Here is a 15,808-nt window from a genome sequence, read left to right as displayed (position 1 = left end):
TCTTTCGTCAAATGACGCGTTCACTTCCTGATCCAAGCCTGCCAATATTCAATCCTGAAATTGAAAGGACAATTTCACGAATAAGGCGAGCTCGGTGTCGGTTAGCCCTCTCTGAGGGCGGATCTGAAACGTCAGTTGAAGAAGAAACCAGCCCCCGTTCTACTGATTCGGTTGATTCACGTGCAGAAGATATGGCAGCTAGGAGAGTTACCATCCAGGAGGAAGGAGCCCCTGATTTTACAATGCAACCGTTTCAAGCGCATCACCCAGCAGTGGCTACAGATTTTGAAATAAAGACCGCACTGCTCAATTTGATGCCCAAGTTTCATGGCTTACCTGCTCAATAGCCTATCAAGCACCTGAGAGATTTTCGAGCAGCCTGTTCTACTGTCAGGCGTGATGGTGCTGATGAAACTTCAATTTTGCTGAAAGCTTTCCCGTTTTCTCTTGAGGGAAAAGCAAGAGAGTGGTACTACACTCAACCCCTAGCAAATGTATCCAACTGGGATACGCTCAGAAAAGAGTTTTTGGAGAAATTCTTTCCATCTGAAGTTACTGAAAAACTGAGGAAAGACATTTCCACAATTGTTCAAGATGACAACGAGACTCTCTTTGAATACTGGAAACGCTTCAATAATCTTCTGGAAGCATGCCCCCACCACATGATTGACAAAATAGTGTTACTCAGCTATATCACACAGGGTATGAGGCCCCAAGATAAGACCACATTGGAAAGTGCTAGCAATGGGTCTATGAAGAAGTACAAGACCACTGATGAGGCATGGCAATTGATCAGCGACTTAGCTGAATCTACTAGGAACCACAGGCAGAAACAAGGCCGTTCAAAAGCCATTGCAGAAGTATCCTCTAGCAGAGAGACTGCTGCTCTAGCTTAGAGTATCTGTGAAATGACCAACTTGCTGAAGCAGATGCAATTGAATCAACAACAAGTTCAGCAAGCTCAACCTTCTCCACACAGCAAAGCCAACAGTTAGTCCCACAGAGAGTCTGTGGAATTTGTGCTGATTATAGCCATTATACTGATGAATGCCCGCAGCTCCAGCAGGAAGACAACATGGTGGCATCCACTCATAACTTCTATGACCGCCCCAACCAAGGGTACAATCAAGGTGGAAATCATAACCATGGATGGCAGGACAATTCTAACCAGAATTGGAAGGACAACAATAACAGAGGAGGCAGAGACAATCAGGGAAATCAGAGGTGGAATAATAACAACAACAGGCAGCAGAACCAACCTTATAGAGCATCTCACCTGAGGCAATCCCAAGGACCACAGAATGCCCAACAGCAGACCTCTCAAATTACTTATCCTTCTTCATCTCCTAATGATGAGTTACTACAATCTATTGATAGGAGACAACAGACCATGGAAAACAACCTTAGTGCCACTCTAAATGGTCTGACCACTGCTGTACAAGCTCTCGCCTTACAGATTGGATCAATGCAAAATTCCAGTAACCAACCTTCGAGCTCTACTGGAATCCCCTCTCAACCATTACCCAATCCAAAGGGAGGCATTAATGCCATCACCCTAAGGTTCGGAACCACACTGCAGGAGAGAAATCAGGAGGAGCCAAGCCCACCAGAACACGCCTCAGCTGAAGAGGTAGTAGAAATAGAAGATGTTGAAGAGGAAGAGGACATACAGGACATAGCTGAAAAAGAAGAAGTTCAACCACAGGAGGAAGCACCAAAAGGCGCAGACACTGCAGAAAACACCACTCCCATTCCATTTCCACAACTTGCAAGGAAGCCCAGGAAGCAGCTGGAACCTGATCCAAAAATGGTAGAAATATTCAAAAAGGTTGAGGTAACTGTTCCCCTTTTTTATGTTATTCAACAGGTACCTAAATATGCAAAGTTTCTAAAAGATTTATGTATACATAAAGACAAAATTAATGAATTAGAAACTATTCCTTTAGGTAGTTTCATATCTACTTTAATGGGAGGATTACCTGAAAAGTGTAGTGACCCAGGTCCTTGTATAGTTAGTTGTACTATTGGTGGAGTAGTAATTTATGATTGCATGTGTGATTTAGGAGCATGTGTTAGTATAATGCCTTTGTCTATATATGATATTTTGAGGCTCCCTCCCTTAAAAAGGTCGGCAGCTCGTTTTGTGTTAGCAGATAAAAGCATTATTACAGTGGCTGGAGTTGCTGAAGATGTTTTGGCGAACATTAAAGGGCTTACATTCCCCACTGATTTTTATATCTTGGAGATGCCCCATAATGACTCAGATAAGCCATCATCAATCCTACTTGGAAGACCATTCCTGAAGACATCAAAATTCAAATTGGATGCTTTTTCAGGAACATACTCTTTTGAAATAGATGGCCGAATAGTAATCTTCAATCTGAATGGAGTCATAAACAACCCTCCAGAAGATCATTCTATCTTCTAGTGTGATGTCATAGATGAAACTGTAGCTGAAGTTCACAAGGAAGAGTTAGAAGAGAGGCTCATTGGACAAGGTCCAAGTGTGGGGACCCTATTGACTGACAATAAGGGCACCTCAGCATTTTCACAAGCTCCAGACAATCCAGAGCCTGCCCATGATCAAAAGTTGGAATTAAAACCTCTTCCTCCACATCTCAAATATGCTTATCTTGAAGATGAGCAGAAGTTTCCAGTTATTATTGCAAGGGAACTCACTTCACAATAAGAAGAGCAGTTACTTGATGTATTGAGGAGGCATAAGAAAGCAATTGGGTGGAGTTTGGCAGATATAGTAGGCATCAACCCTCAAGTATGTGAGCACAGAATATTTTTAGAAGAGGGAGCAAGACCAGTCCGCCAACCCCAAAGAAGATTGAATCCCACTATCTTGGAAGTTGTCAAAAAGGAAGTGACCAGACTATTGGAAGCAGGTATCATCTATCCTATTTCAGACAGTGAATGGGTTAGCCCAGTACAAGTGGTGCCCAAGAAGTTTGGAGTCACTACAGTGAAGAATGAGCATGGAGAGCTCATAGCAACTAGAGTTCAGAAAGCTTGGAGAGTCTGCATGGATTACAAGCGTCTCAACCAAGCCACCCGTAAGGATCACTACCCACTTCCATTCATTGATCAAATGCTGGATCGCTTGTCAGGTAAATCACATTATTGCTTTTTAGATGGTTACACAGGTTATTTCCAAATTCATATAGCTCCGGAGGATCAGGAAAAGACCACTTTTACATGTCCTTTTGGGACTTATGCTTACAAGAGAATGCCCTTTTGGCTTGTGCAATGCACCAGTTACCTTCCAACGGTGAATGATGAGTCTTTTCTCTGATCTTATTGAGGACTGTATGGAGGTCTTTATGGATGATTTTAGCGTTTATGGTGATTCTTTTAGCCTTTGCTTAGATGGATTATCTAGAGTATTAGATAGATGTGTTAATACAAACCTTGTATTGAATTTTGAAAAATGTCATTTTATGGTAAAACAAGAGATTGTATTAGGACATGTGGTATCTAATAATGGCATTTCTGTAGACCCAGCAAAGGTGAATGTTATTTCTAGTTTACCTTACCCCTCCTCTGTGAGGGAAGTCCGTTCGTTCCTTGGCCATGCAGGTTTTTACAGGAGATTTATTAAGGACTTTAGTAAGGTAGCACTTCCCTTGTCCAGATTACTGCAGAAAGATACTGAGTTCGAGTTCAGTGAGGATTGCAAACAAGCGTTTGATAAGTTGAAGGCCGCCCTGACTCAAGCTCCAATTGTGAGAGGACCAGACTGGAGCCAGCCGTTTGAAATCATGTGCAATGCTTCCAACCATGCAGTAGGAGCAGCGCTGGCTCAGCGTGAAGGTAAGGATCCTTTTGTTATTGCTTATGCGTTTAAGACTTTAGATGCTGCCCAGTCCAATTATACTACTACTGAGAAAGAGCTTCTTGCTATTGTTTTTGCTCTGGATAAATTCCGAGCTTATTTACTTGGTACTAGAGTAGTAGTGTATTCGGACCATGCAGCTTTAAAGTATCTATTATCTAAAAAGGAGTCCAAACCAAGGCTTATACATTGGATCCTGCTATTACAAGAATTTGATTTAGAAATAAAGGATAGGAGTGGTAACCAGAATTTAGTGGCAGACCACTTGAGTCGCCTTGAGCACATTAAGGATGATTCTACTCCTATAGATGATAATTTTCCATTTGATAACCTGCAAGCAGTATCTGAGGTATTCCCTTGGTATGCACCTGTAGCTAATTATCTAGTTAGCCGCACATTTCCTCCAAACTTTTCTAAGCATCAAAGAGACAAGCTAAAAAGCGAGTCTAAATATTATATATGGGATGACCCATATTTATGGAGATGTGGCGCTGATCAGGTAATTAGACATTGTGTATCTCAATCAGAATTCCAGTCCATTTTAGAGGCCTGTCACTCATCTGAGAGTGGAGGGCATTTTGGCCCTCAACAAACAGCCAGAAAGATCTTAGACTGTGGATTCTGGTGGCCTACTCTTTTTAGAGATGCTGCTGAGTTTTGTAAATCCTGTCTCCCATGCCAAAAATTTGGTAATATATCCAGGAGGGATGAGATGCCTCGACAAATTATGCTTTTCTGTGAAATTTTTGATGTTTGGGGCATTGACTTCATGGGTTCATTTCCAAATTCTAATGGTTATTTTTATATATTGTTAGCTGTGGATTACGTTTCCAAATGGGTGGAAGCACTTCCTACCCGCACTGATGATGCTAACACTGTTGTTTCCTTTATGAGAAACCATATTATTTGCCGCTTTGGATCACCGCGAGCAATCGTGAGCGATCAAGGCACCCATTTTTGTAACAGGAGACTAACAGGATTAATGAAGAAGCATGGGATAATTCATAAGGTTGCGACAGCATACCATCCTCAGACCAATGGGCAAGCCGAGGTGTCAAACAGAGAAATAAAGCATATCTTGTAGAAGATAGTCAAACCTCATAGAAAAGACTGGAGCACCAGGCTACAAGATGCACTCTGGGCATACAGAACAGCGTACAAAATACCCATTGGGATGAGTCCTTTCCGCTTAGTTTATGGAAAAGCTTGCCATCTCTCAGTTGAAGTAGAGCACAGAGCCTTTTGGGCAGTCAAAGAGTGCAACATGGGAATTGAGAAAGCCAGAGCTGAAAGGAAGTTGCAACTACAAGAACTGGAGAGCCTTCGCCTAGAAGCTTATGAGAACTCAAGAATATACAAGGAGAAGATGAAGGGTGTACATGATCAGCACATCAAGAAAAAAGAGTTCCAACCTGGGGATTTAGTTCTCCTTTACAAATCTCAACTGAGGCTCATGACAGGCAAGTTGAGATCAAGATGGGAAGGTCCATACAGAGTAGAGAATGCCGAACAGTACGGAGTTTATCACCTAAGTCATCCTTCAAGTTCTGAACTTATCAAAGTTAATGGACAACGCCTAAAGCTATACCATGGCGAGAAGATGCAGAAAAACAAGGAGCTTGAGATCTTCCTCTTGGAAGATCCCCACATAGCAGAATATTGAGCTAGTGGAGCGTCCAACTTACGGACGTTAAAGCAAAGTGCTAGGTGGGAGACAACCCACCATGGTATGATCGTTCTTTTCTTTATTTTTAATTTTTCTATTCAATAACTCTTCTTTTTATCAGTACATTTCGTGCATCTGCATTTGCATATTTTTTTTAAATTAATAAATAAATAAGGGGACAAAATCACCCCAATGCTGAATTAAGAATTCAAAGATCAATGCACATATGATAAAATTAAAATAAAAAGTTGATACATGAGTATGGAATGTAAAAGAGAATTCTGGGTAGCTAAGTATGAATTCTAAGGTTACACTAAATATATATAGGTTGGGTTAAAGCTTGGGTTAATTAAAGATTCAATTTATAAGCTCACTTAACCATATATGTATCCCTACCCCTACCTTGGCCCCATTACAACCTTGAAAAGACCTCATGATGTTTGCATTGGTATATTAACTATTGTTGATTGGTTAGGAGAAAAACAAAAGTTAGAGAGCATGATTAGAGAAGGATAGAGTGATTACCCTATACACTAGAGAGATTAGAGCGTACATACATCATCAGTGAGGGTTCAATGCTTGAATTTCCATGTTCCCTGCTTTCATGAGCTATCTTCTTGCACTTTTATCTGTTTTACTGTATAATGATAGAATTAGTGGAATTTGATTTGTAATTGTTTTGAAGAGCTTATTTACTTTTGATCAAGTGGGCAAGAATCATATAGTTGCATTCATGTATATAGCATTGCATTACATTGCAGGAGTTTCTACATGTTCATACTTATTTATTTTATCTCCTTCAATTAAGCATGAGGACATGCTAATATTTAAGTGTGGGGAGGTTGATAAACCACTATTTTATGGTTTATATTTTGTTTAATTGTGTGGTTTTATCATGATCCTTACCCACTTATACATTAAAATAGCATGCATTTATATTTCCTTCCTGAAATTATTGCATGATTGAAAACTGCCTCCTAGAGACTTTTAATTATGCATTTTAATTCTCCTTTATTCCATTCGATGCCGTGATCTGTGTGTTAAGCATTTCAGGCTTTATAGGGCATGAATGAGTTGGAGATTGGAAAGGAAGCTAGCGAAAATGGAAGGAACACAAGAAATTGAGGAGATAACCAGCGAGAAGTGACGCGGCCGCATGGCTCACGCGACCGCGCGGAAGTGGAGAAATCGCAGTGATACGGCCGCATGGCTCACGCGACCGCGCGGAATGAAAAAGCACAAGCGACGCGGAGGCGTGGATGACGCGAACGCGTGGCATGGAAAAACGCGAATAACATGCGGACGCGATCGCGTGACGTGCGCAATCTGCATAATTTGCAGAATCACTGGGGGCGATTTTGGACCCTATTTTGACCCAATTTTCGGCCCAGAACAGCAGACTAGAGTCAGAGAACATGCAGAAACCAAAAGCAACATTCATTCTACACAGTTTTAGTTTTAGATCTGGTTTACTCCTCCTCTAGGTTTTCTCTCCATACATTCATAGTTCTTAGGACTTAATTTTCTCTTACTTTTTGGCATTGGAACACTGAGAAAAGTTATTACCTCATCAAGACTTTGTCATTCTAGTTCGTTTTCTTTACTTGGCTTTACTCTTCCATGTTCTTTGCTTTGTTTAATTTTACCATTAGAATATTTTTAGGATTATTTAATATAATGATCACTTTTATTTTTAATTGACTATTTTGATTTTTATTTACAATGTCTTTCTTTAATTCCTCTTTATATGCTATGAATTTTACATTCACCATGAGCGAGTAGTTCCCTAACTTGATGGGGGATTGATTGAAAGGAACCCTTGAGTTGGAAGGCTTGAAAGAAAAATTGTAATTGGGTTTATGGTTGGATTGTCTTCTAGTCACTAACACCAATCTCTTTTAATTAAGTGGATTGCAACTTGTGAACAGACGTAGCATTCCAACTTGTTTGACTTTCCCTTACCTGGTAAAGGATAACTAAACAGGACAACTCTTAACTGTCAATTAATCTTGAGAGTATTCCAACAATAATAGGAATTTCAACTAATCAATTCCCAATCAAGGCCTTTATTTACATTATTCAAATTCTCCAATTTAATTTCCTGCTTACTCAATTCAAACTTTTTTGAAAACCTCTGATTAATAAAATAGCACGCTTTTCTGCAACTCGTTAACTCTATGATTGATCAATATAAACATCAACAACTCTGAATTGGATCGGTCTCTCCTCAACAAATAATTGCTTGGGCAAAAAAAATCTTACCTAATGGAGAGATAGTTGGGGAGGTAACAAAGCCCTATACTTTTCATTACAAAACTAATAAGCCTGAAAAAGAAAAGGTTATTCTATGTATCCATCCTTACATCTCCTACTACTGGTGGGGTGACCGCCAGTTTCGGCATGTTGGGCGATATCATTATTGCCGAACCCGATGCTTACATTGCATTTGCGGGTAAAAGAGTAATTGAACAAACGTTGAATACGACAATACCCGAAGGTTCACAAGTAGCTGAATATTTATTCCAAAAGGGCTTATTTGATTCAATCGTACCGCGTAATCCTTTAAAAGGGGTTTTAAGTGAGTTATTTCAGCTCCATGCTTTCTTCCCTTTGTGAAAAATTTAGCAGAGCTTAAAAGATTTTTTTTCTTTTTCCAAATAAAAAAATGAAAAAGTGTATTATCATACCTATGTTCCTTGCGGAGACGACCTGGGACTCATACTCCCAGTAATTTAATTTCAATTTTCTGTGACACCTTTTTAAATTGATAGGCAGATTTCTGGCGAGTTAAGAACTATACTTGCAACGTATATAAATTAACAATTTTTGATTCGCCAATTTCTGTCCGCATCAATGGTCTCTATCCTTTCTCTTTTATTTTTTACACTTAAAACATTTTAATGACAAAAGCTACTTTGATCTTTGAAAATTTTATGAGAAATAGGTACTATTTTATATAAAGACTACTACTTTCCAAAAAGATGTTTTTATATAATAATAATAGTTAAAAATTATTAAATAATTTATCATAATATATGTTAATATTTTAATTATTATCTTTACGTAAAAATATTTTTATTCGACTAATTACCATTTTACGTATCTACTTGTAGAAAAGCTTCGTACTTAGAAGTTTACCGCAACAACACTACATCATCGTTTAATTCTTCTCTTGATTCTTCCCCTATAACTGCATCATCTATAAAGAACAAATACCACCGTGGCAGCGACTCTTCTTAATTAAGCACATTGCCACATTTTTTAAAGTAATGGTGATATAACCTATAGAATAGTCTAATTTTGACGTGGCTATGCAATAATAGTCTTGGTGCTGTAATAATAATACATACGTGTGTGTTTCTTATATAACAAAAGCATTTGTTTATACTAGAATAATAAAATTCCTTAACTACTTTAGTTCAACTAATGTGGCTTTGTGGCTCGATCATGCAGTTCACATATATATATATATATATGCTAGCAATTATTGATTCTCTCCATTAATAGAGAGAATATTATATTCATATGGTCTACTTTGTATTTTATTATTACAATAAATGTTTATGGAACCTTAGCTTTAATTTTGAGATGTTTATTTCAATTATAATTTTGCCAACTTTTAAGATGTTCCTTAAGTACTGCCGCTGATTAATTATATTATTTGGGTGCTAGAGATTCATTGCAGTAGTCATTTTTTATTTTTTTTGGTCGGTGAATTGAACAACCCTCAATTCTAAATACACAATACACACCCACACACTCTTCATATACTTATCAATTTTTTTTCTTCGATTGCAACTAGTAGGACTCGAACCCGAAATCTTTAAAATGGAGAGAGGACGAAATACCGTGTGAGCTGTGGCTCATTGGCATTGCAGTAGTCATTTCAATTAATCGATATAACACGATGGGCCATAGAGTTACATATATTGTCACTTTGAATCCTCGAATTAATAAGCATGGCATGCACCGAACTTTTTGACCCATTTTTTTTTTCTCCCTTTAAAAAAATCAAAGGTAGTAGAGATCTTTCGGCCAAGCATGGCTGCATGGGGCTGCTTCTACTCATTTTGTGTTTGGTCTCACACGCTCCTCCTAATTAATTAGTTTCCTCTAAAAGTGCAAATTTTAATTAACTCACTCTCGGGTCTAAAGCACTGGTTGGTTCAAGAACGTCTCTCTTAAAAGTATTTCGGCACATAAAAAATATAATATGGATTATATTGGATTTTGTGTAAATTTCACATAGATTTATTCGAATTTTTCTCAAATTTTTTTTCAAACACTAAATAAAGGACTTAACGTACGATTAGAGTAGGTTATCAAATTCCTAATCTTTATGCTTCTTAAATCATTACTGACTTAAATATCAAAATCTTTTATAATTACTCTTTGCAGTTGGTTTATTGAATGACCATCGAATAGAAACTCACCATTACTCTCTCTCATATTAACCCAACTTGGAATCGAGGTTAATTCCTTCTTGAAAAGATAGAAAAACAAGAAAGAAGAAAACAAAAGTGAAAGAAAGCTAGTTATTTTAATACAAATCCATAAATAAATATGACTGCAAGGCTAGTAGCACTGAATGACATAAAGTAACAGCAATGAGTAACACATTTGAACTTTCTCAACGTTGATGGTACTATGGTCATTTCAGCAGAGTAGCTCCAAATCAAATAATCTATCTGGCCACTATTATTATTATTATTAACATTATTGGCTGTCTTTAATTAAAATTGTAAATGATGTAGTAGACCCAATAGGCATGACACATGATGACAAATATGTAATATAACAAGTTGTTATGTTTGTGGGAAGGAAATTAAAGAGTTTCTTTTCTTTCTTGTGATTGTTGAAGTGATCAGAGAGATGGCAACATTTGGAGGCACAACACAGAAGTGCAGAGCATGTGAAAAGAAGGTGTATTGGGTGGAACAGCTCACTGCTGACAACAAGGTCTACCATAAATCTTGCTTCAGATGTCACCATTGCAAGGGTACCCTCAAGGTTAGTGCCTCCTTCAGAATCAAACATATTCTTGCATTGTTTGCAAAAGGTTAATAGATATATATATAGTAGTCCTCATTAATTTCTGTAATTCATCCTTGTTGCAGCTGAGTAATTATTGTTCATTTGAGGGAGTTCTATACTGCAAGCCTCATTTTGATCAACTTTTTAAGATGACTGGCAGCTTGGACAAAAGTTTTGAAGGTAACTAATTAAATCAATTTAATTTCACTAATTACTAACTACTTGTTTAATTCTTAATGCATAAGCACTACTTGGATTATTGTAATACACACTGAATTCATCTTATTACTAAGTTATATATATATATATATATATATATATATATATATATATATTAGTATTTATCTCCTTTGATCTGATTATTGTAAAATTTAGGAGTTCCAAGAACTGCAAGGATTGAAAGATCTGCTGATCAGGTTATTTAACCATTCTTGATATCTTAATATACAAAAATAAATAAATAGATAAAATTACTCCTACTAATGCTTAGGATTCTTATTTGTTTGTCTCTAAAAATTCTGCAGGTACAAAGCAATAGCAAGGTTTCAAGATTGTTTGCAGGGACTCAAGAAAAGTGTGTTGGTTGCAAGAAAACAGTATACCCTATTGAAAAGGTATAAAAGACACTAAGAGAAAATCTAGGGGCCAGCAACTTTTGTGTTTTGTGCCCAGCACTTAATTATCAAGAGAAAAGTGAGTGATCTCCCACCATTAGATGTAATCTCACACCATTAAAAACACTATTGATGGTCAATTGATGGTTACAAAATACAAAAGTTGCTAGCCTCCTAGCACTCCTCATTAAATTATATTCTTATTGCCATACTTGTATTCTATTCACATTTATGATGTTAATTTTGTTGTTTCAGGTGGGTGTTGATGGGAAATGTTACCATAAGGGATGCTTCAGGTGCAGCCATGGAGGGTGTGTAATAAGCCCATCAAATTATGTGGCCCATGAACATCGCCTTTATTGCAAGCACCACCATACTCAGCTCTTCAAGCAAAAGGGTAACTTCAGCCAATTTGACATTCATCAAAATGGCCATAGCAATGGCCACGGGATTTCTGAGAATGATAACACAAATTCTTCTTATGAGCAGTAATCATGAAACTTTGATACATGTACAAGCATTATTTTTGTCATCTAATGGAACTTTCATAGTTACAATAATGCCCATTTTTTTTCTGTTTTAGTTTGTTTTATTAAATATGTAATGGTATTTGTGAGTCAAAGATTGTATCGAGAACTTTGATGTTGTGAATTTTTTTCTTTTTTGAAAATTGTTTATGCAAAAATATTTTATATATTAAAATCAATCGCTAAATAAACTAATATGTATTTGTATATATTTATACATATTAATTTATATATTTTTAATTAAATAATTAATTACCAAAATAATAAATTTATCAAAATAAAATAATTAAACTTAGAATAGTTGAATAATTAAATTTTTTAAAATAATAAAATAAAAAAGTATAAAATATCAAATACATATTTTTATATAAAGTAATTGTTTTTTTTTTTTATTTTCACGTGGCATGATTATTGATTATAAGATAATAGATAAGTATTATTAATTACTAATATTGATATAATTAATAACTAATTAGGTCCATTTGCGTTTTGCTTTGAAGCTTTTATGCCTTTTCCAAAGAAAATTTCTAATGCAACATTGGCCAAAGACTATTACACAAAGCAGATTTGGTATACAGTCTTCGAAAGTATGAATTGTACTGTTCAGATATAGTAATAACTACAAGATCATGCTTCTTCTTTTTCGCTGTCTGACAATTAAAATGTAAAATACAATGTTATGAAAATTGGACCGAATCGGTAGATTGGTCCAATTATAAATCGTTAATATTAACGGTTTGGTTCATTAAAAAAATTATTGTTAAAAAAACTTTTGAAAAATTGTTAAATCGGTCAGATAGATTGGACTGAATCAGAATTCGACTGATTCTTTTTAAATGGTGTTATTTTAACATTAATAAAAAAAAAAGTAAAACTTCACGATCACTCTTTTGTCCTCTCTCATCTTCAAACATCAGAATTAAAGTGTTTTTTCTCTCTCAAAAAAAATTTTTTGGAAATAAAAATAAAAGGAGCAAAAAAAATTGAAAAGACCAAAAAGGGAAGAAGATCATCGGCAGTGAAGCAGGGAAAGAATCTGAAAAACGAAACAGAACAAGAAGGATCGAAGATGAGGATCTGCGATAAAGATGAGAGAAAAACGACTGTTGCATCGAACTGATCGAAGAGGATCACTGGTATCGTTTGTAGTGGAAGCACTGAGACACAGCTGGTCTTGAAGCTGCTCATCTGTTGCAAGATTCTAATTTGCCTGAATGGAGATGGAGTATCCTTTAAGGAGTGTCGTCTACCGCTTATTCTTAATGCAACAATACCTTTGCACTGCTTAGGGGTGCAGGGGTGGCAGCATGTACCTTATCCGCGGGTATCTAACCCAGTCGAGTAGAGTTGCCAACCCGATCTACTGCAGAAAAAGTTGAGTGCGGGGTCGGGTAAGATGTGCATTGAATCTCAATCCTACTCGAGTAACCCAAGCAACCCGCATATATACATAGTGCAACTAGATATTCTAAATAAAAAACAAGTAACTCTCTTGATTTTTTGAACAACTAGTACGTGAAAATGGGTATTTAAATTAATTAAATAATAATAAATCTTTAAAAATACTGACTAAAGACTAAAAATTAAAGGACAACTAGCATTTTTGATATATATATATATATATATATATATATATATATATATATATATATATATATATATATATATATATATATATATATATATATATATATATATATATATGTTGTAGGTAGGTGTTGAACCAAGAACCTCTCTTTTAGTGCAAAAAGCTTTAACATTAAGCCAAGATCATCAACTAAAAATGTAACACTTTTTTTCATATAAACACCAATTCTATTTTAGCAACATTATATCACAATATTTTATTTGTGTTTGTATTATTAATTTAAGCAAAGATTTTTATATAGAATTAAACATTTGATGATTATGTTGTTTATGGGACAATTATGTTGTTTGTGAGATGATTGTATTGTTTGTATTAAATTTTTAATTTGCATGCTCATTATATTATTGGTAGCACGAATCCCCACACCTTCATACTGTTGTACCAGCAAGTGCACTGGGTCGTCCAAGTAATACCTGAGTGAGTCGGGGTCGATCCCATGAGGATTGTGGTTTGAAGCAAGCTATGGTTATCTTGCAGGTTTTAGTCAGGCATATCAGAAGGTTGTTGGTTGTGAGATCATGAAACTATGAAGACATGTAACTAATAAAGCAAAAGGGGTGGAAAATACTTTATAAGTTGGAATGGAATCAGTAATAGGAATAGGGTTAAGGATTGGAGTTGCTTTGTCTTTCTGAATTAACTCTAGTATTACTGTCTTCTTTACTTGTGAGTGATCTCTTCAATGGCAGGCTGTAAGTGATTAACGCCTTTATTGAGAGGTCGTCAATACTCCTCCAGATCTAAACCACAAGGTTAGTGTGGATTCATCTCTGCTTGAGGGTGAAGCGCGTACAGTTCATTCTCCTGAATGATCCTATTCAAAACGCCACAAATAAGGTCGGATCTTCCGGATCAAAGAATGCTGCATCATTGGGTTCTAGCATCTACTACAGAGACCCTAATCTCCCCGTAAATCGGTTGAACTGATGTCTCGAGAAGTCCCCAACGAAGTTATAGATTAGCCGTCTGAGAGATGTATGATTCAAGCTGGTAGTGCGTGCTTTCCACTGAAGTATTCACACGAACCCAAGTAAACGCGGGTGTTTGTCAGGCACGTTCGTCTTAATGTGATGAACAGAGCTGATTGTCACTGATCATCCTATCCACCACGTTGAAGTATGAATATACATCTTAGAATTAATCAAACACGGATCGAAGAAGAAACAATAATACTTTTATTAATTCATAGGACTCAGCAGGTTTCCTCCCCTTAACCTAGGAGGTTCAGAAACTCATACTGATATAAAATACAATGGTGAAAACGTGTATGGTGTGTGTCCTCCCTATGGAGAATGTAAAATACACTTTACATATTAAACAGATGAATAGTAAGGGTAAAACAGTCTTTTTAGTGCTAAAATCCACATCTGAGGCCCACTTGGTGAGTGTTTGGGCTGAGCTTTGATGAGATCCACGTGCTATGAGGCTCCTAGAGCGTTGAACGCTAGCTATGAGGTCCACGTGCTATGGGACAATTATGTTGTTTGTGAGATGATTGTATTGTTTGTATTAAATTTTTAATTTGCATGCTCATTAGATTATTGGTAGCACGAATCCCCACACATTCATACTATTGTACCAGAAAGTGCACTGGGTTGTCCAAGTAATACCTAAGTGAGCCAGGGTTGATCCCACGAGGATTGTGGTTTGAAGAAAGCTATGGTTATCTTGTAGGTCTTAGTTAGGTAGATAAGAAGGTTGTTGGTTGTGAGATCATGAAACTTTGAAGACACGTAACTAATAAAGCAAAAGGGGTAGAAAATACTTTATAAGTTGGAATGGAGTCAGTAATAGGAATAGGGATAAGGATTGGAGTTGCTTTGTCTTTCTGAATTAACTCTGGTATTACTGTCTTCTTTGCTTGTGAGTGATCACTTCAAAGGCAGACTGTAAGTGATTAACGCCTTTATTGAGAGGTCGTCAATACTCTTCTGGATCTAAACCACAGGGTTAGTATGGATCCATCTCTGCTTGAGGGTGAAGCGCCTACAGTTCATTCTCCTGAATGATCCTACACAAAGAGCCACAAACAAGGTCGGATCTTCCGGATCAGAGAATGCTGCATCATTGGTTTCTAGCCTCTACCATAGAGACCCTAATCTCCCCGTAAATCAGTTGAACTGATGTCTCGAGAAATCCTCAACGAAGTTGTGAATTAGCTGTCTGAGAGATGTATGATTCAAGCTGGTAGTGCGTGCTTTCCACTGAAGTATTCACACGATCCCAAGTAGACGCGGGTGTTTGTCAGGCACGTTCGTCTTAATGTGATGAACAGAGCTGATTGTCACTGATCATCCCATCCACCACGTTGAAGTACGAATATACATCTTAGAATTAATCAAACACGGATCGAAGAAGAAACAGTAATACTTTTATTAATTCATAGGACTCAACAGGGCTCCTCCCCTTAACCTAAGAGGTTCAGAAACTCATACTGATATAAAATACAATGGTGAAAACGTGTATGGTGTGCGTCCT

At 36.8% G+C, this 15,808-nt stretch overlaps 1 protein-coding gene across 2 annotated transcripts; it reads left to right on the top strand.

The window, feature by feature from the left end:
- The first annotated feature begins 10,013 nt into the window (after positions 1-10,013).
- Positions 10,014-11,806, top strand: LOC112722386 (LIM domain-containing protein WLIM1). 2 transcript variants are annotated; one of them, XM_025773388.3, is made up of 6 exons: positions 10,014-10,149; positions 10,369-10,517; positions 10,625-10,721; positions 10,917-10,957; positions 11,066-11,155; positions 11,411-11,806. In XM_025773388.3, exons 2-6 carry the CDS (start codon positions 10,380-10,382, stop codon positions 11,645-11,647), a joined length of 603 nt encoding a protein of 200 aa, XP_025629173.1. In that variant the 5' UTR covers positions 10,014-10,149; positions 10,369-10,379; the 3' UTR covers positions 11,648-11,806. The 2 variants fall into 2 exon arrangements, with proteins under 2 accessions (XP_025629173.1, XP_072063193.1); XM_072207092.1 differs by lacking the exon at positions 10,014-10,149 and having other exon boundaries at positions 10,239-10,517.
- The last annotated feature ends 4,002 nt before the right edge of the window (positions 11,807-15,808 follow it).

This window comes from Arachis hypogaea, chromosome 11 (genome assembly GCF_003086295.3).
Source record: "Arachis hypogaea cultivar Tifrunner chromosome 11, arahy.Tifrunner.gnm2.J5K5, whole genome shotgun sequence".
In the NCBI taxonomy this organism is placed as follows: Eukaryota; Viridiplantae; Streptophyta; class Magnoliopsida; order Fabales; family Fabaceae; genus Arachis; species Arachis hypogaea.
Note: the sequence above shows the minus strand (reverse complement) of the source record. Positions and strands in the feature narration are given on the sequence as shown.